Below are 21191 nucleotides of genomic sequence, written 5' to 3' on the forward strand. Positions count from 1 at the left end.
CTGTCAATCAAGTGTGCCCAGACCCGCCCCAGCCGACAAGCCCGCTCTTACCCACACGCTCCATTCACCCCAAGGATCAAATGTCCCCACTTTCTGCCCTGCACACTCCCCAGAGCTGCCAAACCCACCTCTCAGGCTTCCCCTCGACTCAGTAAAACCATTTGTCAGACTGCACAGACTGCGTTCTGCTGCCCAGCCCAAGGAGCCCAGCGTCAGCTCCTGCTGACCTGGGCATGGACCCCAGCCTTGGGAACGGAGGTCAACGCACGCAGGGAGAAACGGGAGGCAGGCGGACGACACATCAGCATTTCTACTTGAGAGGGCCGGCTGATTCCGACCGGACAGAAATCAGGAACATAACTGCACAGCAGGGGCAGGCGCCCGCCCGCTCAGTCCCACTCGCCGTCCCCCTCGGCGTGGTCCTCGCGTGGCGCCTCCAGATCATGGAAGTGGAAGTTGGCCATCATGTCCCGCACGGCCAGCATCAGCCTGTTCAGGCCCTGCTGATGATCCAGGCCCTCGGCCCCTCCGTCCTCGGGCCTCTCGCCCTGTGTCAACGAGGCTCGTCTGAGCAGGGCCATCCTTGGACGGGGCCCAGCACCCCCACCACACGCACCCCGGGACCCTGTCCAGGAGAGAAGGGGTCCAGAAACCACACACACGCATCTAACAAGGCTAGGCCGCCAGAGTGCGGTCCAGCAGCCATGCTGACTCCATGGATGTTTCATCCAAGTCGCAGCCACAGTCTCAGGCGGGCACGTCCCAGCCTCCTGGACAGGCTGGATGCCCGAGCTGCTGCCGTGCTGGCTCTGGACATTCACACCTGAACCCAATCAGCAGGGAGAGGCCAAGACGTGCCCACATACCTCCATGGTGTAATTTGGCAACAATGACCGAAAGAAGAGGGCGATTGTGTTTCCGTGGCTGACGGGACTCAGCCTGAAAGAGAAAGTCACCAATGGTCAGAAAATGGGGCTGAGCTGACACCTGTATCCCCTGCCTGCCCTGGCAGGGACAGGAAGGTAGCCCCAAAGAGGGGCCGAGCAGGGGCCTGGACCCCAGAGCAATGGGGGACGGCTCAGGCCCCAACAGGAAGGGAGTCCTGCATGGGCGCTGGCCTCAGCACAGCCAGGCTGGACCCTGCCACTGCACAGTGTCCAGCATTTAAGAAAAGCTGTAGTTTCAAAGTGTCCAGCACTTAGAGTTGAAAGAGTATTAGCTGGTCACATAGAGAAGATCCTAGAGGACACGCACGCGTTAGGTGAAGACCCCTCCTGGTGACATGAGGTACTGCAGCCCAGCTCTATGAGCAGAGGCAGTGACCTTCGTGTGCTCAGAAAGGTCCTGGTCTGCAGAGCTGGGGGAGCATGCACACAGACAACACCGAGTCAGCCATTCCTCGGTGCCACGATGCCCAGCATGGCAGCTTGTTTTTGAAACCATGACACTGATGATAATATTTACCCCAATTGATTGGAGAATTTAACTGGGAACTATCACCCTATGAACATGCAACCCAACTATATAATTCATTAAAAAAGGAAGGACTTCATTCTGTAAAATGTGTTCCACTGAGATCTGGAAAACATATGCTCCCTTAAACGGGACAATCAGTTGGTGACTCTTCCGGGTACGATTGTGGGGATGGGCTCCAGCCGAGGCCATTACTCAGCTTTGATGGGCAGAAAGAAAGACACCCTCCACGACCCCGTTCCGAAAGCTGCACACTCGCACCGCTGCCACCGGCCCGTCCTTCTGGCCTGGCACCCAGCAGCCTCCCACCCTCCTCACTCGGTTAAGGGACGTTCTTCCTTCGCATGTCAGTGCAGCTGCCATAAGTTCCCATGTGTCCCCTGCCCTGCACATTGCATGACTGCAGGGTGGCCTCACTACTCCCCATTTCACCTCCAGCACGTGACAGAACCCGACGGGAACACCCTCCAAGATCAGACGAGCGAGTGAAAGAGCCCGGCCCACAAGCTGGTCTGAGATCTCCAAGCCCCTGTGCTCTGGGGCCCAAGACCCAGGGATCCCAAAGCAAAGGAGCCGAGTTGCAGGAGGACAATACCTCTCTGGCCTGACGTAGGAGTAGATGGTGTCCACAGGAGGCAGAGGGTCAAAGCCCAGCACAGGCTGTGAGCTCACATCCTGCCAAGGGGACACAAAACAGGCACACGGCTGAGCCCTGGACCACGCCTGCCCTCTTCCCTCAGCCCGTTGGGGATTCTGCTCTGGCTGCGGGCAGGCTCGGTGGCCATGCTGCTCACTGCACCAAAGGCTCTGGGTGGAGCTGGGACGGCCTTTCTTCTATCAGGATACTCGCCCGGCCCAGATCAGAAGACTGTGATGACTCGGCACAGGGAGTAACAAACACACGATCTCCCTCACCCAGGATGTCAGGATTCCCCTCAGTGCAGGAGGCCACAGGCCCTCCCCTTACCGGGGGCAGTGCAGCAACCGCCTCCTTTATCTCGGAGAGGATCACGTGACGGTGGATGTTTCTGGGCGCACGCTGGTAGAGCACCTTTCGCCTAGGGCCCGTAAGAAAAGGGACAGCAGTGGAATGGAGTCTGCCCCGCCTGCCCCCACGTCTGTGACCGAGACTCCGAGCTGCAGGGTGTGTCCTCCTGTGGCCCAATCAGGTGGCCCCCAAGCTCACCTGCTCTCACATGCCTCCACGGCGGGGTCCCCGGCGTCCACTGCCTGTAAGACTTCACGGACGGTCTCCTCCAGCCAGCTTATGGTGGCGGGCTCCTTCCAGAGGAAGTGTGACCGCCCCAGGTACAGGCTCACCAGCTGGCTCAGGGCGGGGGGCTGGCTGCAGGAAGGCAGGGCCTGTGAGCAGCCCCCCCGGGTCCAGGCCTCCACGCACCTGCAGGCACCTGTGTGGGTGTCCAGGGCATGCCTGCAGCCTAAGCAGGGAAGCTGCTCAGGGGCTGCCCAATGGAGACGCGCCACTGCCTGGGGTGGGGCACACAGTTGCACGAGGTCCTTAATAGGAATGTAAAATAGAAAACAAGCCCGGGGTCTCCACGTTCTGACCCCCGTGTTGGGAACTGTGTGCGTCGGGGTGCAGGCTGCTCGCATACCAGCCAGCTCTGTGTCCAGCAGGCCAGGGTGACGCCCCACGTGGACACAGGACCCAGCCCCCACAGTGGGGACAGTCCCGCTGCCCAGGTGATGTGCGCACAGCACCTGCTAGGGAGCCGGTACCCCCACCACACACACGTGGGCATTCGTCCCCCAGGGCGTCTTCCAGTCTTCACCTTATCTCGGCCTCAGGTCCAAAGAAGTGGTGACAGGTGACGGTGGCATCCGGACGCACGCTGCAGTACCCGAGCAAGGGCATCAGCACTGCGGGAGGGAACAGAGGCCCACGGGTCACCCAACGCGCCTTTCTGCAAGGGGAGGCGGGGGCTGTGGGGAGCACCCACCTCCGGGGAACATGGTGAGAGCCTGTCGGAGCAGCAGAGAGGCCTTTTCCCTCGCACAGGTGAGCTCCTGCTCTGGGAGGTCTGCTTGCTGACTCAGCAAGAAATACGCCAGGGGCACAGAGAAGGCAAAATTTGGGAGCTGGGACAGGTTCCGATGAGCCTGTACGTGAGGCAGAAACAGTGTGGGGCTGCAAGGTGGTGAAGATGAAAGACGGCGAGTTCACTGGACTTAGTATGCAGGCGACTCCATCTCCCATTTGGGGGCCTTCACAGAAAAGACTAAACAGTCATCCCCCCTTATCCTTATTCCAAGACCCCCAGTGGATGCCTGAAACCACACAGTTGCCATGATGTTCTGTCCTGTACATACACACCTGTGGTCAAGTTTAGTTTATAAACTAGCCACAGTAAGAGACTAACAACAATGAAACAGCGACGGCCAAACCAACACGAGTTTCTTTTTCCTTCTTCTGTTTCACGAACAGAAGATTCGCTCTCACGGTGGATCTTAGCAGCCTCCGAGCAGGTCGTTCTCTTTCCTCAGGACGTCAAAGCCTTCACCTTCTCCCAGGAAGCACACTGCTGGCATCACTACACTTGAGTTCTGGGGCCGTTACTAAGTAACATCAGGGTGACTTGAGCACAAGCCTGTGACACCATGAAAGTCCATTCGATACTGAGACGGCTGCTCAGTGTACAACATGCACCGGGCACAGGGAGGACACACGTGCCCCGCAGGACGGATACATGGCACGAGTTTTCATCACGCTACACAGAGTGGCATGCAATTGGAAACTTATGAAGTTTTATTTCTGGAATTGTCCATTTACTCTTTTCGAACTGAGGCTGACCATGGGTAACTGAAACCGCGGGTGGGCAGGACAACTGTAAGAGGGCGCTGGGTGCGGCAGGGTGAGGGGAAACACGCAGACATTACGGGTGTGTCATACTGCCACCCACCCTTACAACAGTCCCAGCTGCAGGAGAAGGCAGGCAGTCTCTCAGTGTGGAAAACTGAGGAAGCACTCTACTGCCACCATCGAGTCACGTCTGTGCAAGTTGCCGGGCACTTCTGCTGCCTTGCTCTGCACATGTACCTAGGCACCCCGTGTGCTATGCTTCCCCTACTAAAGCAGGACATGGGCACCACGGTTTCATAACCTGCTAAACCACCTGGTGGGGCCTCCCTGCAGCTGCTTTTCTGTGACGCCAGGAACTTATGTAAACCAGGTGCCCAGAGCTGGCGCTCCCAGGCCAACTACACCCACGGACACAGAACTCAGTGATTTGCACAGCTATTTGTCACACACACCCACGTCCCGCTACAAGTTCTCCACAGCACAGTTTATGAGACACCAGGATGGACATCCCCCAGGAACATCATGTGAGCATGTGTCAGTTCAAATTTTCTAGCAGCCGCTTTAAAATGCAAAAAGGTGAAATTAATGATAATACGTTCTACTTAACCCAGTACACCTAAACAAGCACTTCAACCTGGAAGGACTGCGAGTCAGGTGCTGGCGCCTCCCCTGCATGGGCGAGCACGAAGCCGCCGTAGCGCCCGCCTCCGCTCTGCACCAGCCCACGGCTGTCTGCACGCGCACGATTGTGGAAACAGGGTTGGAGGGAGAGCCAGTGGCACTGGGGTCTGGCCCCGACCCTCACCACCGCATAGCTGCGCCGTCCCTGGAACGCACGAGACTGACACGCAGTATCGGCGCGCACCTACCTCCCACTCCTGGAAGAGGCGGATCAAGTACTCGTAGTCCCGTGCCCGCAAGGCCAGGTGGTCGATGAGCAGCAGCACGCACAGTGGGTCCTCGTCCGGCTCAAGGCTTCCCGAGGCAGCACAGGCGCAGGGGAGGGAAGAGGAGACAAAACCCAGAGTGGGCCCGTGTGGGTGTCCGCGGGCCTGCGGTCACTGAGAACAAGCAGTGGCAACGGCTGGGACACTTACCTCAGGATGAGCTTGCAGTACTCCAGCGCCGTGCGCGGGCAGCCCCGCTTCTCCAGGAAACTCATCTGCTTGTAGAGGGCCAGGTAGAAGCTCCTAGACCCAAGACAGTGCCTCGTAAATTAGAGCCACAGCAAGGCGACAAAGCCACGTGGCCTGGAGCCCCGTACAGCTCTGCGTCCATCCTCTGCCTGCTGGCTTCCTCGGCATGTCCTGTGTGGCCTAATCACCATGAATGTTCGAGAATGTTTCTGTGTCTGCAGAGGGTCATGCTCTGCTTGTTGTTTACGATTATGTAGGTATCCATGTACAGAAACCACACTTATTGGTTAATTGAAACTTTTAGCATCTTGGGTTTTTTTCCCAAACCATTTATCATTTAAGGAAACAATGTTAAAATCTCCTGTAATTACAATCTTAATTTATCCTCAAATTTCAACAATTGCTAGTAGCAGTACTGTGGGATACACAAAGTTTTGTCATTTGAATAATCCCAGTGGACTCTTATTCTTATCAATAGCCTATCACCTGGTTAATGTGTGGAAATAGTAGCATCTTACAACCTGTCTCAAAGAACTAAGAATTTAATTGAAGAGACAAAACTAATAACACAACACAACCAGCAGAGAGAATTCAGCACACAGTGCAGATGGCGTGCATTGGGAGTCAGCAAGCCCAGGACGCAGGATGGCTGGACCACAGGAGGGTGAGGAGGGCGCCCAGGACAGAGGGCACACCATGCCCACCCACCAGGGCCCTGAAGACCAGAGCAAGGGCGAGGACAGTGGGGTCGGCTGCTGAGGGCGTTTAGGCCTCACCTAGTGAGGCCTGAGCAGGGGTTCAGGGAGGGAGAAGGGTCATGTGCGCACGCCGCTCACGGCAGGGGACAGGGTCAGGCTGGCTGGACCTACTGATCTGAACAGCACAGAGGATGCTAAGCTCGCAGGGCACTGGTCCTTTAGTCCAACGATGCAAGAGACGCAATTATGGACCCCATCATGGTGAAGAGGCTTGTCAGGCCCTCTTCTAACAGACACATTTAACCCTAAGCCAGCCCACCCTTGAGCCCAGCCCTCCTGCATTCAAGCTTTAAACACAGCGAGACGCCCTGGTCTAAGCTACCAGGTGGGAACCCTCGTGGAGAGCCCATGCCACCTGCTCCTGCTTCTCCCACACTGGTATTCATACCACCTGTGACGGCTTCACGACACAAAAGAGCAATGAGTGCTACGTCTGTGAAAGCCCTCGCGATATCCAGCTCACCTGTTCTCAGGTCGGCGGTAATCCAGCCGGCAGGTCCCGCTGGTGAGGCTGAACAAGGGGTGGAAGGCACACTCCATGCTGTACAGTGCTCTCTCTGCGGGCCACAGAAACACCAGGGGACGGCGTCACAGCCACCAAGCGGCGACTGCAACCCCGTCCTCTGTGGCTTGCAACAACGAAAGCTCTGGAAGGAAGGAGGTCATGTCACTAGGATTTTGGGAAGTGACAGAGCACGGATGAAACTTTGAGGTCACTCTGCATTTACTTCAACCACAGGGGTCCGAGCTGGTAACACCCACATTCTAACCAGAGAAATACAAACACGTCCTCACAGAGCCCTTGCCCATGTCCCAGCAGCTTATTCACAAGGGCCAAACATGGAAACAGCCCAAGTGTATCCCCAGTGCTGGAGGGTGAACAGAATGCAGTCCACGCACACAGTGGGACACCACTCAGCCATCGGGAATGAAGTGCTGACACACCTGTCACACAATGAACCTTGGAGACGTTATGGTGAATGACAGAAACCACAGAAACACAGGTCACATGATTCCACTGATAAATGTCCAAAACAGGCAAACCCAGAGACAGCACATGAGTGCCACAGGCTGGGGGCAGCTAAGGGGTTTCTTTTGTATGTAATGAAAAGGGTCTAGGATCTAGGAGGCTGTACAATTCTAGGAGGAATTTACTAAAAACCAGTAAATTGTACACTAAGCGGGAGAATTTTATGTAATAGAAATTGTATCTCAGTAAAGCTGTAATTTTAAAAATATCCTGGGAAACCTATTTCCATCCTGTCACCTTATGGAACAGCATGTATGCTGCCAGCCTCTGAGACACCCAAGTGGAGGGACACTGGGCCCTGGGCAGCAGGGCGGGGTGCGGCCTCACCTACGAGGTCGCGTGCCATCTCCTGGTCCTCCTGGAACCGGCAGGCGTCACTGAGCTGCAGCAGGGAGTCGACATGGTAGGGGCTGGTCTGGAGCAGGACCTGCGAGGGAGGGGACAGCTGCCGGTGACTGTGGGCAGGGCCATCCCGGTACAACACCCAGGGCACCAGACCCTGGGTGGGTCTGTGTGTCAGACATTTAAACATCGGGGAAAGGATCCCGGCTGATTCCTGAAGCCCAGCTCAAGCTGCACACGGCCCAGCTGCGGAGCCCGCTCACTGAGCTGACTGCAAGTAGGGACCCTGCGGCAGGTCTTTGCTCCCACGCTCCCCCACGCCCCAGGACCGCAGCCCGGTCCCCCAGTGGGCAGACCCTGGCGGGTGCTTGGAAGCCGTGCACTGGACCATGGTCAGAGACGGCCTCCCGTGGGTCCCACGCACATACCACGATGTTGTTGGGCTCCATGGACTCCACGGCACTGAGGAACCTGAGCTGCGCCTGCTGGTACTCCTCATTGTGTTCAAACGCAAAGCACGACAGGCCCTTCCTGGACTGCAGCAGCCGCATGGACAGACCTGGGGAGAACACCATGTCAGCCCTGAGGCGCTTGGGGTGAGATGCCACGTCAGGGCGTTTGCTGCAGCCCACCGCGCTCCCAGGGCACGCGGGCTGCCGGCCTGTGGCTGGGTCTTCACCAGCCCCACACCCTCCGCTCCTTTCCCAAAACACGCTTCTCCCCCAGGAGTGAGGACAGCGCACCAACATCCCAGGACGACGGAGATGAAGACGCACGGCCCCCACGTCTCATCTGGCTGGGCCCAGACACTGTCTGGTGAGCACCAACGGGGACCATGCAGGGGCGGGGCCAGGTGCTGAGGTGACAAAAACCCACGAATGGAGGCCTCTCTACTCATCGCTCCCAACTCTGGGTGTTTCTTCAGAGAACCTGAAAACTCCCGTCTCTCTTCAGGACCTTCATGAAGTAGGCTGGTACTTCCAGGTCACCCTTGGCTCACTGTCCCTTGATGGCCGCACCAAAAGCCACGCCCAGCAGGACCACAGGGCTGAGCCCCCACCTCAGCCCGTGACCAAGGGGCATACCACCACCCTGGCCCTCGGGTCCGAGGCTCCCGGGTGCTCCTCCACGTCCCACAGCCACACGGTGCTGAAGGGCCTTCACCCACACCCCAAGCCTTTTGGCACTGCTGCTGCTTTTCTTTCAAGTATGTGTACTGACTAGTGTGCAACATAAAATATCACATTTTAAACGTGAACTTAATTGCCTGGTATGGTATAGTTTGCACAGGAAGAAGAGGAAGAAAAAAGTTGCACTGAAACATGGTTAAGAAAACACACACCAGCCCAGCACTGCTGCAGGGCACTCAGTCACATAGCCACACCAACAGAAGACCCAGCAGTGCCCAGCGCCAGCCTCCGCAAACCCTTGCACCTCTCACCTGGCTTGGTGTACCGGGGCCAGGTGCTCTTAGGGGTTGTCAGCCACGTACACTTGGGGTACACGCGCTGTCTCTGCCGTGGCCTGGGGAGAACGGGACAGGGCACAGCTTCACCTTTGCAGCCCAACCTCTGCAGGGGCTGTGGGAGCAAAGCCACGGGGCAGGGGAGGGTAGGGACGAGCGGCAGTGCTTCCACGGGCGCAACAAGGACAGATGCAAACAGCATTAGTACTCAACGCAAGCACTACCAGACGAAACTAGAAACAGTGATCTAAACAACTGACGACCAGAGAAAGAGAAAAGGAACACAGGAGATCCCCAGACCAGCAAAGTGCAGAAAAGGTGAGAAGGAAATAAAAGCTGAAAACCACAATTAAAGACAACAAGAATGAGAGCAAGCCTGCAGGAGTCCTCCAGACACACATGAGCCAGACAAGGCAACGCCGGCCGAGGGACGGAGGGCGCCCATGACCTGCCCAAAGCCCTGGTCCCCAGAGCGGTTTCTGCTCCCTCAGTGACACTGTTTCTTCTGCCAAGTGATGGCACATGGACACGTGTACACTATTCTCTGTACTCTTTTGATAAAGTCAACTTTTTCATTAAGAAAACAATGAGTAAAAATCTGAACTGTGTTGGGAACAGGATAAAAAAGCATGTTTCTACTCTCAGTAAGAAAGTCAGAAACTGGAGGGGAAAAACCGACTGTACACGAAAAGCACAGTCAAAATCTGAAGCGTGAAAAAAGGAGAATTAACTGGGTGCTGAGGCCCAGGAACAGCCCCATCCTTCAGGGAGTCGTACACAACAGACTGAGCCCAGGCAACCTTGACTGCCGTTGGGAGGCTGGCGGGGGACAAGGGCTCAGGGAGCCCCAGACACGGGGCAGGGAAGGGCAGGCCAGGCCTGTCACGGGAGCATGTCAGTGGAGAAGGTCCAAATGTGAGCGCCCGAGAAAGAGCGGTGCATGCGACATCAGAGAGTCTGAGTAACCAGAAACAACAGTCAGACACGTGCAGGAGCAGAGTGAGGACACAGGGACAGGAGGGAGCAGGCAGAAGGCCAGCCTGTGACAAGGGCTGGTGACAAAAACTAAAAGTAAAGTAAAGTAAAAAAAGTTAAAGTAAAAATGTTCTTTGTTACTATTCCAAAAAGAAGACAAAGTCAGACACCCTTGTATCCTAAATCACACACAAAATAAAAGCAAAATATAAAGTAAAAACCATCAGAAATGCAAGAAAAGTGTGGGTGGATAACACATGAAAAAATCCTCAACCTTACTCATAATCAAAGAAAAGTCAAAACTGGAAGACTATTTTTTATGGGCCTGTTACGGACAGATTTTAAAACCCCCTAAGCCTGCTATGGACCAGAGGAAGAGACACTGTGACACAGGGTGGACGGGTGAAGTTAAGTGGCACAGCTATCCTGGAGGGCAGTGGGGTGACACGCAGCCACCTCACAATGGGGACACCATTCCTGGCAATTTCACCAGAAATGCCAGCACACGTGCAGGGGGACTGCAGCCAACATGCAGCCTAACACCTGTTCCCTCGGGCGGGCACAGTCCCCATGCCCAGGGCGCGTGGGAAACTGGCAGTACTGCAACCCTGGGTGGCACCAATCCGTCTTGACTGGTTATCTTTTGGGGGGTGTCAAAGTAGACAATTCTGAATTGCTTCAAGTGTTTATAAGAAGTATTTAGTTCTATGATCAAAAACAAGATGCACATGAAAAGACAAAGCTTCTGCTGGTCTCTGGACTCTGTGATGCAGTGTCCGCAAGCCTCCCACAGGGAGTCCCAGACACAGACCCTCGTGCTCTGAGCACTGCTCACCACATCGGCCACGTGGCGCCAACCACTAAGAACTGTTCAATTAAACTCCAACTTCCTGGGAACCTACCCTTCAGTTGGCTGGCTGCTGACTGGGAAGCGAACGTGAACCCGCCTAACATTTCAGGGCCAGAAGCTCCACACTGAAGGAGCCTAAGAACCTGTGGAAACCGATGGGGCACACACCAGAGATGATGGCCACAGCCACGGTCAGACAGCAGCTTCTCCCCAGACCCTGGCAGCTCCCTCGGAATGGGCGGGAACCCTAAGGGTTTCCTTTCTCACTACGGCTTTGAGAAACCCCTTTCTGTACTTGAGAACATGGCCCATCCCGCTCTTACCTTTGTTCTCCCAGGACAGCTCGAGCACCAAAATACCTTTTCAGTTCTGTGTCTGGATTCAAGTGTCTAGAGAATTGAAAATTTTACAGAGAAAAATGAGATTGAGTTCTTTTTCAATGATTTCAGGGATTTTACAAAGCCACATAAAACCCGGCGAGGAAAACAGCAATTGTGTCGTGAAAGTTGACTGGCAAGCTGCTTCCTCTAAAACCACACTGAGCGGAGGCCCAGTCACGGCAGCGAGAGACCTGACTGAGCTCGGGGCGTCCCCAACGACTTAGGGAAGAGCTGGCTATTTTGGATGCTGGCAACAACCTCTGTAGGGTCTCACTAGCATCTACAAGAAGAGCAGGTGGGTAATTCACCCCAAAAAGACATCTCTAACACAGGTCAGGAAAGAGTGCTCCCACATACATAAAGCAAAAAGGAGGACTCCCGTTTTCCTTTCTCCTTGTTCCTGTTTCCTAAAGGTTTGATAATAAACTCATGTTACTTTTAAATAAAGACAGTAAATTTTCTTCTTTTCTCACTAACACTCTTCTCCTCAATGGAGTCTGCGGGGACAGCCAGTGACAGCCAGGAGGGACGGGGCATACCTGTGCTCCACATACAGGACGTGCTTCTTGGAGCTCAGGGGAGGCGGGCCCAGGGGGCGTGAGCCACTGCCGTCCTCAATCCTCTCCAAGATGCGGTCAATGTCCTCCAGCCCATTTTCCTAAAAGCCAAAAAAGAACACGCCACTCAGCACACTAACTGTATTTGATTTACTTTTACAAAAAACAAGCATCACATTGTTACTCCCTGAAAGACAGTAGCACATACACAATTTAGAAAGGAGGCAATGCTTCATAGGAGGAAACTTGGCACAGACAGAATCACAGAACCAGAAGGACCCTGGAAATTACTGGGTCACAAGCCCACAGTTCTCAGGTGACTGAGCGGGGACCTGTGCCTGACTCGGCAGCCACCAAGCTATAACCTCTTCTCAGGACACATACAAGGGACCACGAGGCCCCAGGCGTGATCCTGGAGATGCATTTTCCGATCACCTGGGCGGCGGGGGTGGGGCGTTTACACCTCGTCATCACTGAGTCTGTGGGCACCAGGAAAGGCCAGGGCAGGTGGCCACAGCAGGCTGAGAGTGGCAGCCGTCCAGGAACGGCATTTCAGAGATTGCCGAAAAACAGAAGGGAGGGTGGGACTCTGACTCTTAAGGATAAAGTGAACAAACGCAGAAGTAAGATTTGCTACGTAACTGTCCCTTTTCATTTCCTTGACCTCTGAATTAGTTACACTCCTAATGGGAAGGGATCAAAGTATCAAATAAAAACCCACTGCTTTCAACCCCGCCTTGGGAAACAGCCAGAAAAAAAAGGAGAGGAAAGCTGCTGGACATACCGAAGCTTCTGCAGTATTTTTCTTGTTTTTCTGTTTCTTTTTCTTCTTCCGGAGTTTGCCACTTGCGTTCGACTAATAAAAGAAGCACATCTGAATCACTGGCAAGAGACAATAAAATCTTAAATCCTGAGAACCAAAGCAGCAAAGGGACAGAAGATGCCTGTGGGGTGTCCCCTCCCTCCCACTTTTGGGGTGTCCTGTGAGCTCCCTACTCTTCTCTCCAACAAGCACCTCCCACCTTCTCCCCGACTCAGGTCCAGCCTCCATCTTCCTCTCACACTCCTCGACAGCCTCCCCACTGCCCACATGCCCTCTGCTTTCATCACGCATTTTGTCCACCACCGTCACCACGACACTCAGCCACCTGGAGACCAGGCCCCACACCCAGTCTCTCTGCCTCAACGCCGCTCCTGCCGTCACCTGGCCATGTCTTTCCACCAGTGTGACGGGCCCTCACCATCCCAAGCTCACTCAGGTCTCCCCACCTGTACTTGTCCATCCATGTCACCCTCTTGACCAGAGGCCCCTGGAGGGCAATGACTTGTCCCCAGAACCCAAGAGGCTTTCAAAAGCATTTGTTGAATCAATGAGTTAAAGGTCTCCCACAGGACCCTCCCCTGTGCTGTGGAGAAAACAAAACTGACCCGGCCTATACATTTCTTCAAGGCACGCCCACCCAGGGGGCCCCGAGCTCCAGGCACATCGTCATGGGGCACACACGCCCACCTGAGTGGGATCAGACGCCCCCAACGAGGGAGGCAGGTCTCAGACCATGGACTTGTCTCAGGGACACTGGATATCGCACCATGGAGGCCACCATGAGGATTTCATACAAATCTGATTGGGGCTCCCAAGGAAACTTTGGGGTAACTGGGCAATGAACAAAATGGAATTCAGAAAATGATGGCAAAGCATGTGTGGCGGGGCACCTGCTCTGGGGGAGCAGCCCCCCCAGCCACCTCTCCATCCTTCTTGGTCGCAGCACTTCCACTCTGGGACCTCCTCTTGCTCCCCGACACCACTGTGTCTGCGAGCAGACAGTCGGGCCTCTCCCCGTTCACCACAGGTCCCTCCTCAAGGTCCTCGACGTCTATCTGCAGAAAGGGGTGGCAGAGAAGGCGTTACGTGTACGTCCTGGTTCCAAGTTAGCGCTGGGCTCAGGACGACAGCAGAGCAGAGCTGCTGGGCGGGCACCTCCAAGGCCACTCTGAGGTGAGAGGGAAGGGACACAAACGTCTGCTATGCCTCACAGTGCCAACCCTCTGAACTGCAGACGATGAGCTGGAGCACCGAGTTTCTACACGGTGTGTCTGCCTCCAGAGCTGACACGGTGCGGAGTCTGGACATGACAACCTGCCCTCTTTTGGAGCGCCACTCAGGGCAACGACCTCACATAGTGGAGCCTCATGGCAGCAAAAGGGGTGAGCCAGTCGCACACAGGGCACGGATGGATGTTAGGGACATAATGCCGATTGGGGAAAAAGTCCCAGAAACTCACACGCTGAACACCCACTAATCACATGCACTCACACGCTCATGCACACCAGACACACACTCAGGCCCTGGCACCACTGCTGAGATGTGGCACCACTGCTGAAATGTGCCACCACAGACGACCTGTGCCGGTCATGCAGAAAAGGACACAGCCGCGTCCTCCTGCGTGTCTGTCTTTGTTCACAGCAGAGTGTTTTTGAGGTTCCCCCTTCCCGTTGGCCAGTGCAACGCCTCTGTGTGGATACAGCACCACAGGTTACCTGCCTGCCAGTCATTCCTTGGTTACCCTGTGGGGCTATGGGTCAAGCTGCCGTGAGCGTTTACACAGACGTTGTTTGTGTTCGTATCCACAGTGGGACTAATGAGCTATATAAGGTGAAGGGTTAGGGGTGTAGGACTTCAAGCTCCCCCCGGAGAGCTCTGCTGGCTCCACGAGCTCAGCACTCGGCGTTTCTACTTCAGGCCATTCTAGTGGGTGTACGGTGGTGTTGAGCTACAGCTTTCATTTACATCTGCCGTTGACTACTAACGTGAGGCGTTTGTCATGTGTGCATCGCTGACTTCTATGAGCTGTTCATGTCCTCCGGACACGAGTCCTTTGCCACCTGTCCCGAGGCCTCCCCACTGGGCCACGTCTATTCCCTCTTCACGGCATCCTGACCAGCAGAGGGTTTTCGGTTCTGATGAAGTCCACTCTACCGAGACTTCTCAGGACAAGCTAGAGCTTCCTGGGCCCAGCCTGAGGACTCTTGGCCTACCCCAAAGTCACAAAGGGCTTCCCCTACACTTTCTTCCAAGAGCTGTGTGGTTTCCACGAGTGGCTCTGTGGTCCACCTTGAACACGACGGGCACGTGGGCTGCAGTGCATTTGTTGTCACTCAGACAGTGACTCTGCATCAGTGTTATAGCTTTCCCTACCACAGAACTGCTTGTGGGAAATCGCTGGACTGTGTAAGCATGAATCCATTTCTGAATTCCCACTTTTGTGGTGTGATTTGCCTGTCTATTTATGCCAATACCGTACCCTGTCTATTTCCTATTTTTAGTGACTGCTCTAGAGTTTACATAAGCATCTTCTATGTAATAAATACCATAACACTTAAAACGAAACGTGAGGACCTTACAACAGCTATGTCCATCTTCCTCTTCCTCCTCAGTGCTACTGTCATCCCGTACTTTACTTTCACGTATTATAAACCCAACGATACATTTCTATTCTTGTTTTAAACAATGAATCATCTTTTAAAGAAATTTTAAAACTAGGAAATATTGTGTATTTACCATTTCTAGCACTCTTTACTCCTTCACATACATTCATATTTCCAGCTGACATTATTTCCCTTCAGAATGAAAAATTTCCTTTGACATTTCTTTTAGTGTAGGCTTTCTGGTAAGGAACTGCCTCAGCTTTTGTCTATATAAAAATATCTTTAATTCATGCTCATTTGTGAAAAATATTTCACTGGCTATAGAATACCAGGTTAAATTTTTTCTTTAACAACTTCACAGATGTTATTCCACTGTCATCTGACTTGCTTTGTATCTAATAAGAGGTCAGTTGTGATTCTTATCAGTGCTTCTCTGTAGGTTCTCCAGCTACTTTTATGACTTTTCTTCACCAATGGTTTTCAGCAATTTAATTATGATTTACATTGTTGTCATTTTTTTTGTCCTGCTTAGGGTTCGTTGAAGCTCTTGGACCTGTGGGGTTTTATTTTATGTCAAATTTGAGGATTTTTCTACCACTGTTTCATCAAAACAATTTTTTTTGGCCCAATTTCTCTCTTCTCTTGTTCTGCTTATTATTGTCCTACAGTACAGTGAGACTTCATTTTCCCCTTTCTGGATAGTTTGGATAGTTTCTGTGCCCTAAAATCAAGATCACTGATCTTTTCTTCTCCAGTGTCTAATCTGCTATTAAGACCACCAAGAGAATTATTCAGTTCAGAGACTGTATTTTTCAGTTCTAGAATTTGCTTTTAGTTTCTATTTCTCTATTAAGATGCTCCTTCATTGTGTTCACATGATTTTCTTTAAATCTGTGACTATATTTATACAGTTGTCTTAGGTTTGTATCTAATTTCACCATCTGTTACTTCCAGGTTTGTTTCTACTGACAGATTTTTCTCCGGGTTATATGACAGATTTTCCTGCTTCTTCACATGTCTGGTAATTTTTTAGTGTATGCTAGACATCATGCTGCTACACTGTTGAATGGCTGGGTCTTGTCCTTTTCCTTAACAGTACTGAAATTGGTTCAGGCAGGCAGTTAACTTACTTACATATTAGCACATCCCCTTCAAATTTTATTTTTAAGCTTTCTTAAAACAGGTCTAGGATATTCCTTATTGGAGGGGGACTTCAGCCTACTCCTCAGGAGTGGCCTATCTGAAGCACTACTGAGGACCGAGGTCTTTTAGCGAGGTCTCTGAGTTCTGGTTGGTCAGAATTGAGTGTCTTCCCGTACTCTGTCACTCTGTGAGCACTGGTCACAGTTAAACTCAGTTCTCTGCCAGTTGTTCTTCCCCCAGTGGTGAATATTGAGCCAAAGACTCAAAGCAGATTTCTGGAACACTTTCTCTCCAGTACCCTGCCCCATAAACCCCAGCCCCCTCAGTGGGCCCAAAATTTATCTATCTCCTCAGCTCACTGTCACCACCTTCATCTCCTGTGACAGCCTCCCATGCTACTATCTGAAAAGTGCCTCCACGTACAAAGCCAGGTCAATGGGCTCACTCAGACCTGCAATGCTTATTGTCTAATATCTGGAAACAGTCACTTCATTCTCTTTTGCTCAGTTTTACAGTTGCTCATGGCAAAAAGGTGACTTCAGTACAGCTATTCTACCGCAGCTGGAAGTGGGATCCTACTTCTGTTTGTGCTCACCCTTTGCTTGGTTTATTTAGACATTGTTTGTGGCTCTATACAAATACACGCAGGGTCCCATGAATACCTCTGAAAATGCTGCTGGAGGAAAATAAAGGAGTTATTTTTCCCACTGGAAGGTGGAAGCCATTAAAATGCTTCATTTCTGGAGAACATGCTTCTGCAGTATGCTGTCAAGAATGACAGTGTAGGTAGACACTGGCAGACATCTAGAAACACCACATACAATTTTTTACACTGTTCAAATAATTTACGACTGGAATATTGATCTATAACTTTTTCCTTGCTAACAGTAGCACTGATGATGCCCACCTTTGCAAAGACAATCTCATGGACTTGAGGACAACAGAGATGCTGTGACAGGACTGTAACCTGAAGGGTCTTAGAAAATTAGGATAATCCTTGACCACATTTGCCCTTGGCTAACAGAAGCTAAAAAAGCCATAGATGTTCCAGTACCATATATTATTAAATGCTTTTGGGACTGAATCTGAGGTTTTTACTCTTGCTGCCATTAAAACAAAGGATCAAAATCAACTTGGAGATCAAAGATAAAGACGATACATGCTCTGGCAAGTTGAAGATCACGGAACAATTTCAGGTCCTTATCCAGCCAAACAATAAACCCGATCACTGAATCTTACTTTGAAAGAAGTTTGTTTTTATTTATTTGCACAATTTAGATTTATTTAAATTACTTTCAGGGAATAGGCATTATATCGTACACCAAAACACACAATTATTTGTACAAAAAGTGATCTTCCTCACTTGGAGAATTTTTCAATGATACAGCATAAGTTGTGATAGTTTTAAAACGTGTCTGGGGTTTTCATCCGATTATCAAAGTGGTCCTTGACCCAGAAAGTACTAAGAAGCTCTATTCTACATCATTTTTAATGCTCGTACGTATCTTGTGCAGCAAAACTCAAACTATTCACTTAAAATGGGTATATTTACTATATATAAACTATACCTCAATAATGTTGCTTTTTAAACCTCCACTCTGAATGAAGTAGGAAAGGTGACTTACTGTCTAAGGCCAAAGAAACTCACCCAAGAGACAGCAGTGAGGAGGACCACTGAAGTCATAAAGTAACCTAGGAGGGGGCGTCCCTGCTCTGCGTCCCTCTCTCCAGGAGAGCATCGCAGGCCCTGGAAATACTTCTAAGGAAACCACTTAAGGCCACATGTTCTAATTAAGTTCGACTGTACACGTCACTTGGTTCTCAAAGTTGTTTAATATTTACATCTGATGAGTGCTGAGCACGAGCTCAGCATGGGCTAAAGGCTGCACACGTTATTTCATTCATTCCTCATGAAAACCCCTTGAGATAAATAAGATCATCCCCGAGAAATACGGATACCAAAGCTTATGTTAGGTATTTTGTCCAAATTCTCACAGCTCTAAAGGGGTGGGGTCGGGATTCAAACCTAACTCCTTCTGACTCCAAAGCCTGTGTGCATACACTCTGACTGGAGACAGTAAGTGCTGGCTTCTCAGAGGAAACACTGACTCATGCCATATCCTCAGTGCATACCTACGGGGGCCACACACTGCTCTGGGTGGTGGGCACACATTAGGAAAAAGAGAACCTCTGTTCCCACGAAGCTTATAGTCCAGCAGTGGGAGACGAGCAACACAAACTAAAAAGAAACACAGGTAATGTGTATGGTATGTCCTACGATCACTGCCAGGGAAAATGGGAGAAGATCAGAAGAAAGGGGATGGGAGTTTGGGGGTAACTGTGGGAAGGGTGGGCGAGACTGCGAAGGCAAAGCCTGAGGGAGTGAGCCATGTGACATCTGCATACAAGGCATTCGTTCCTGGCAGAGGCAATGACACAGGAAGTCCCAGTGGATGGAGCACAGTGAGCAAGATTAGGAAGCGATGAGGAGGCAGAGCTCATGGGGCAGACGGGGCGAGCCTGGGGATGTGGGAGGTTGTGAAGAAAGGAGGGCCAAGATCACATGTGTGCTTAGCAGGGCCGACCGTGGCTGCTATGTTCAGACAGACTGCACGGCGGTGATGACCCATGCCAGAGGCGATGGCCATGCCACAAGCATGGCACCTGGGCCGACACAGAGTCCCCAATGGTTTACATGTGGCATATGAGAGAAAGATGAGGGATGCCTTCTCGGCTGTTGGCTGTGGCTTCAGGAAGAATGAAGATGCTCTTCAACAGAGGGCAGTTATCGTTTGGACACACTGAGATGTCTGTGAAACATCTAAGAGGAGACAGACGTGTGAACCCAGAAGGAGGTCTGAGCTGGCGATATCAACATCCTCCCAGAAAGCGAAGGGACCACACATAGCACAGCCCTGAGCAGATACAGACCTGGGATCCCTCTGACCTGAGTGCATGGGAGCCACATACGCATCCTGTTTCTCCACTTGCACACAAGCACCTGCCATTGTTCTCAGCCCCCCAACACCCCGCCCCGTCCATGTACCCTCCTGTCTGCTTCACCAGGAACACTGAGTTTGCTTCAGAGACAAACGGCATGGCATGCTTAAGAGTACAAGTTTTAAGGAAGAAAGCCTGAATTTACATCGCAGGTAGCACTTACTACCTCATTTGCACAATGGGGACAACATGACCTCCTTCTCAGACTGTAAAAAGCATGACAGAGCAGCAGTGTTTGCATGTGTTAAGTGTACTCCAAATATTGGTCACTGTTGTTAAGGGCTAAATCTGGAGGATGTGGGAATAAGAAGAAAGCACCACCGGACGAAGGTCCATGAACATGGCCGGCCAACTTCAGCACAGATGTCAGCCTATTAACAAGGGCAATAGGAAAGACGCCTGGAGTGTTGTAAAAGAAGTCTGAAAAATTCCTGGCAAATTTTAGGATAAATTATGTGATGGAAGTCTTGGGAAAACACGACTGGCTTTGTGTCTGTAACTGTTTTGTACATGTTTGAAATTGTCCATAATAAAACAGTTAAAAACAAAGAAATGACAAGACACAGGGTAGAGGATAGGGAGTTACTATACTTTCAGCCAGAGAATCAGAAGCGTGGAGGGAGAGCATGGTGAAGCTATCTCTTACCATAAGAGAGAAGGTCAATAATCTCTAAACCAGACTTCCAGACCTGTGACCGGTGGCTCACACTCCCCACCGTCTTATGATGGGCCCTTTAACTTGCCAACTTCATATGAAGTTGGGAGAAATTGCAAGAACATGAGAGAGCTTACAAAGGGCCTCTAGTTTCTCCATGATCTTCAGATCCACTGCTATTCGCTCAACCATTTGGCAAATAGTGACTGAGTCCCCACTATGTATCAGACACACGGTGCTGGAGATACAAGGTAAGGAAAACTCATGTTACCTGCCAGTATAAGGAGGTCAGAGAAGCGAGAATAAGATAATGCACACACATGCCAAATTACAGACTGAGGCCAGCGCTAAGAAGACTCCGTTGGGAATTTATTCCTTCAATTCACATCTACTGTTATTTCTCTGTGCCAGGGAGCCAGCGATAAGACAACAAGTCCTGGGTTGTGAGGAGTAAAGGAAAATATAAAGACCCTGCAAGTGCCTGGCGTGGAGATGGAAATCAAGGGAAGGAGCCCCAAGACCCTGAGAAGTGAAGCCCCGCCCACCGTACGGCGGCCTCGCCCCTCAACCTGACAACCACTCCCACTCTATTGCAGCCCAGACCCCACTAGCCCCATCCCTAAACACTATGGCCCCGCCCCTCAACACGGCCTCAAGCGTCGTGACCCCGCCCACTACCACGCCCCCATGACCTCACGCCACCGCCCACTCCATTCGCCCCGCCTCCCCGCTGCAGCCCAGACCCGTGTCGCACCGCCCCGTGACGTCACGGCTTCGCCCGGTGCAGAATCGTCTTGCGCGCTGCCCCCACCCTAGGCAGCCCCGCTCCTCACCAGCTCGAACCGGTTGTTGACACGGACGCCCTCCTTCCCTGCGTCCCGGGGGCGCCGGCCACCTGGCCCTCGCTTTGGTCCTTCTTCTTCCGCATCATCGTCATCACGGAGGACAAACTGCAGGGCGTCCGGCCCGAGGGGCTCCTGGCCGCGCTGTTCCCCCCTCAGCCTCCGGAGGGCCCGGCGCGACATAGGACCCAACGGCCGCTGACGTCTGGGCACTGGGAGAAGAGGAGCTGAAGACAGCGGCCCGCGCGCCTGCGCACTTACGGCGCGCTGGCGCGGGGCTGGCGTGTGGCGTCTGCGCGCTGCGGCTCTCCGGAACTTCCTCTCCGTCATCGGTGACA

The 21191-nt window shown here is 52.4% G+C and overlaps 1 protein-coding gene across 2 annotated transcripts; it reads right to left on the bottom strand.

Annotated features, from left to right (window-relative positions):
* Positions 1 to 292: 292 nt before the first annotated feature.
* On the bottom strand, positions 293 to 21191 carry TCF25 (transcription factor 25). Of its 2 annotated transcripts, none has more exons than XM_033127217.1 (18): positions 20845 to 21191; positions 13501 to 13665; positions 12572 to 12643; positions 11770 to 11888; positions 11174 to 11239; positions 9002 to 9084; positions 7989 to 8119; positions 7546 to 7645; positions 6652 to 6745; positions 5392 to 5484; positions 5164 to 5269; positions 3435 to 3594; positions 3267 to 3354; positions 2660 to 2818; positions 2441 to 2531; positions 2069 to 2148; positions 867 to 939; positions 293 to 548 (listed from the first exon to the last, which is right to left on the bottom strand). In XM_033127217.1, the coding sequence occupies exons 1-18, from the start codon at positions 21181 to 21183 to the stop codon at positions 390 to 392; spliced, it is 2178 nt and encodes a 725-aa protein (XP_032983108.1). In that variant the 5' UTR covers positions 21184 to 21191; the 3' UTR covers positions 293 to 389. The 2 variants fall into 2 exon arrangements, with proteins under 2 accessions (XP_032983108.1, XP_032983110.1); XM_033127219.1 differs by having other exon boundaries at positions 13531 to 13665; positions 20845 to 21190.

This window comes from Rhinolophus ferrumequinum, chromosome 15 (genome assembly GCF_004115265.2).
Source record: "Rhinolophus ferrumequinum isolate MPI-CBG mRhiFer1 chromosome 15, mRhiFer1_v1.p, whole genome shotgun sequence".
Classification (NCBI taxonomy): Eukaryota; Metazoa; Chordata; class Mammalia; order Chiroptera; family Rhinolophidae; genus Rhinolophus; species Rhinolophus ferrumequinum.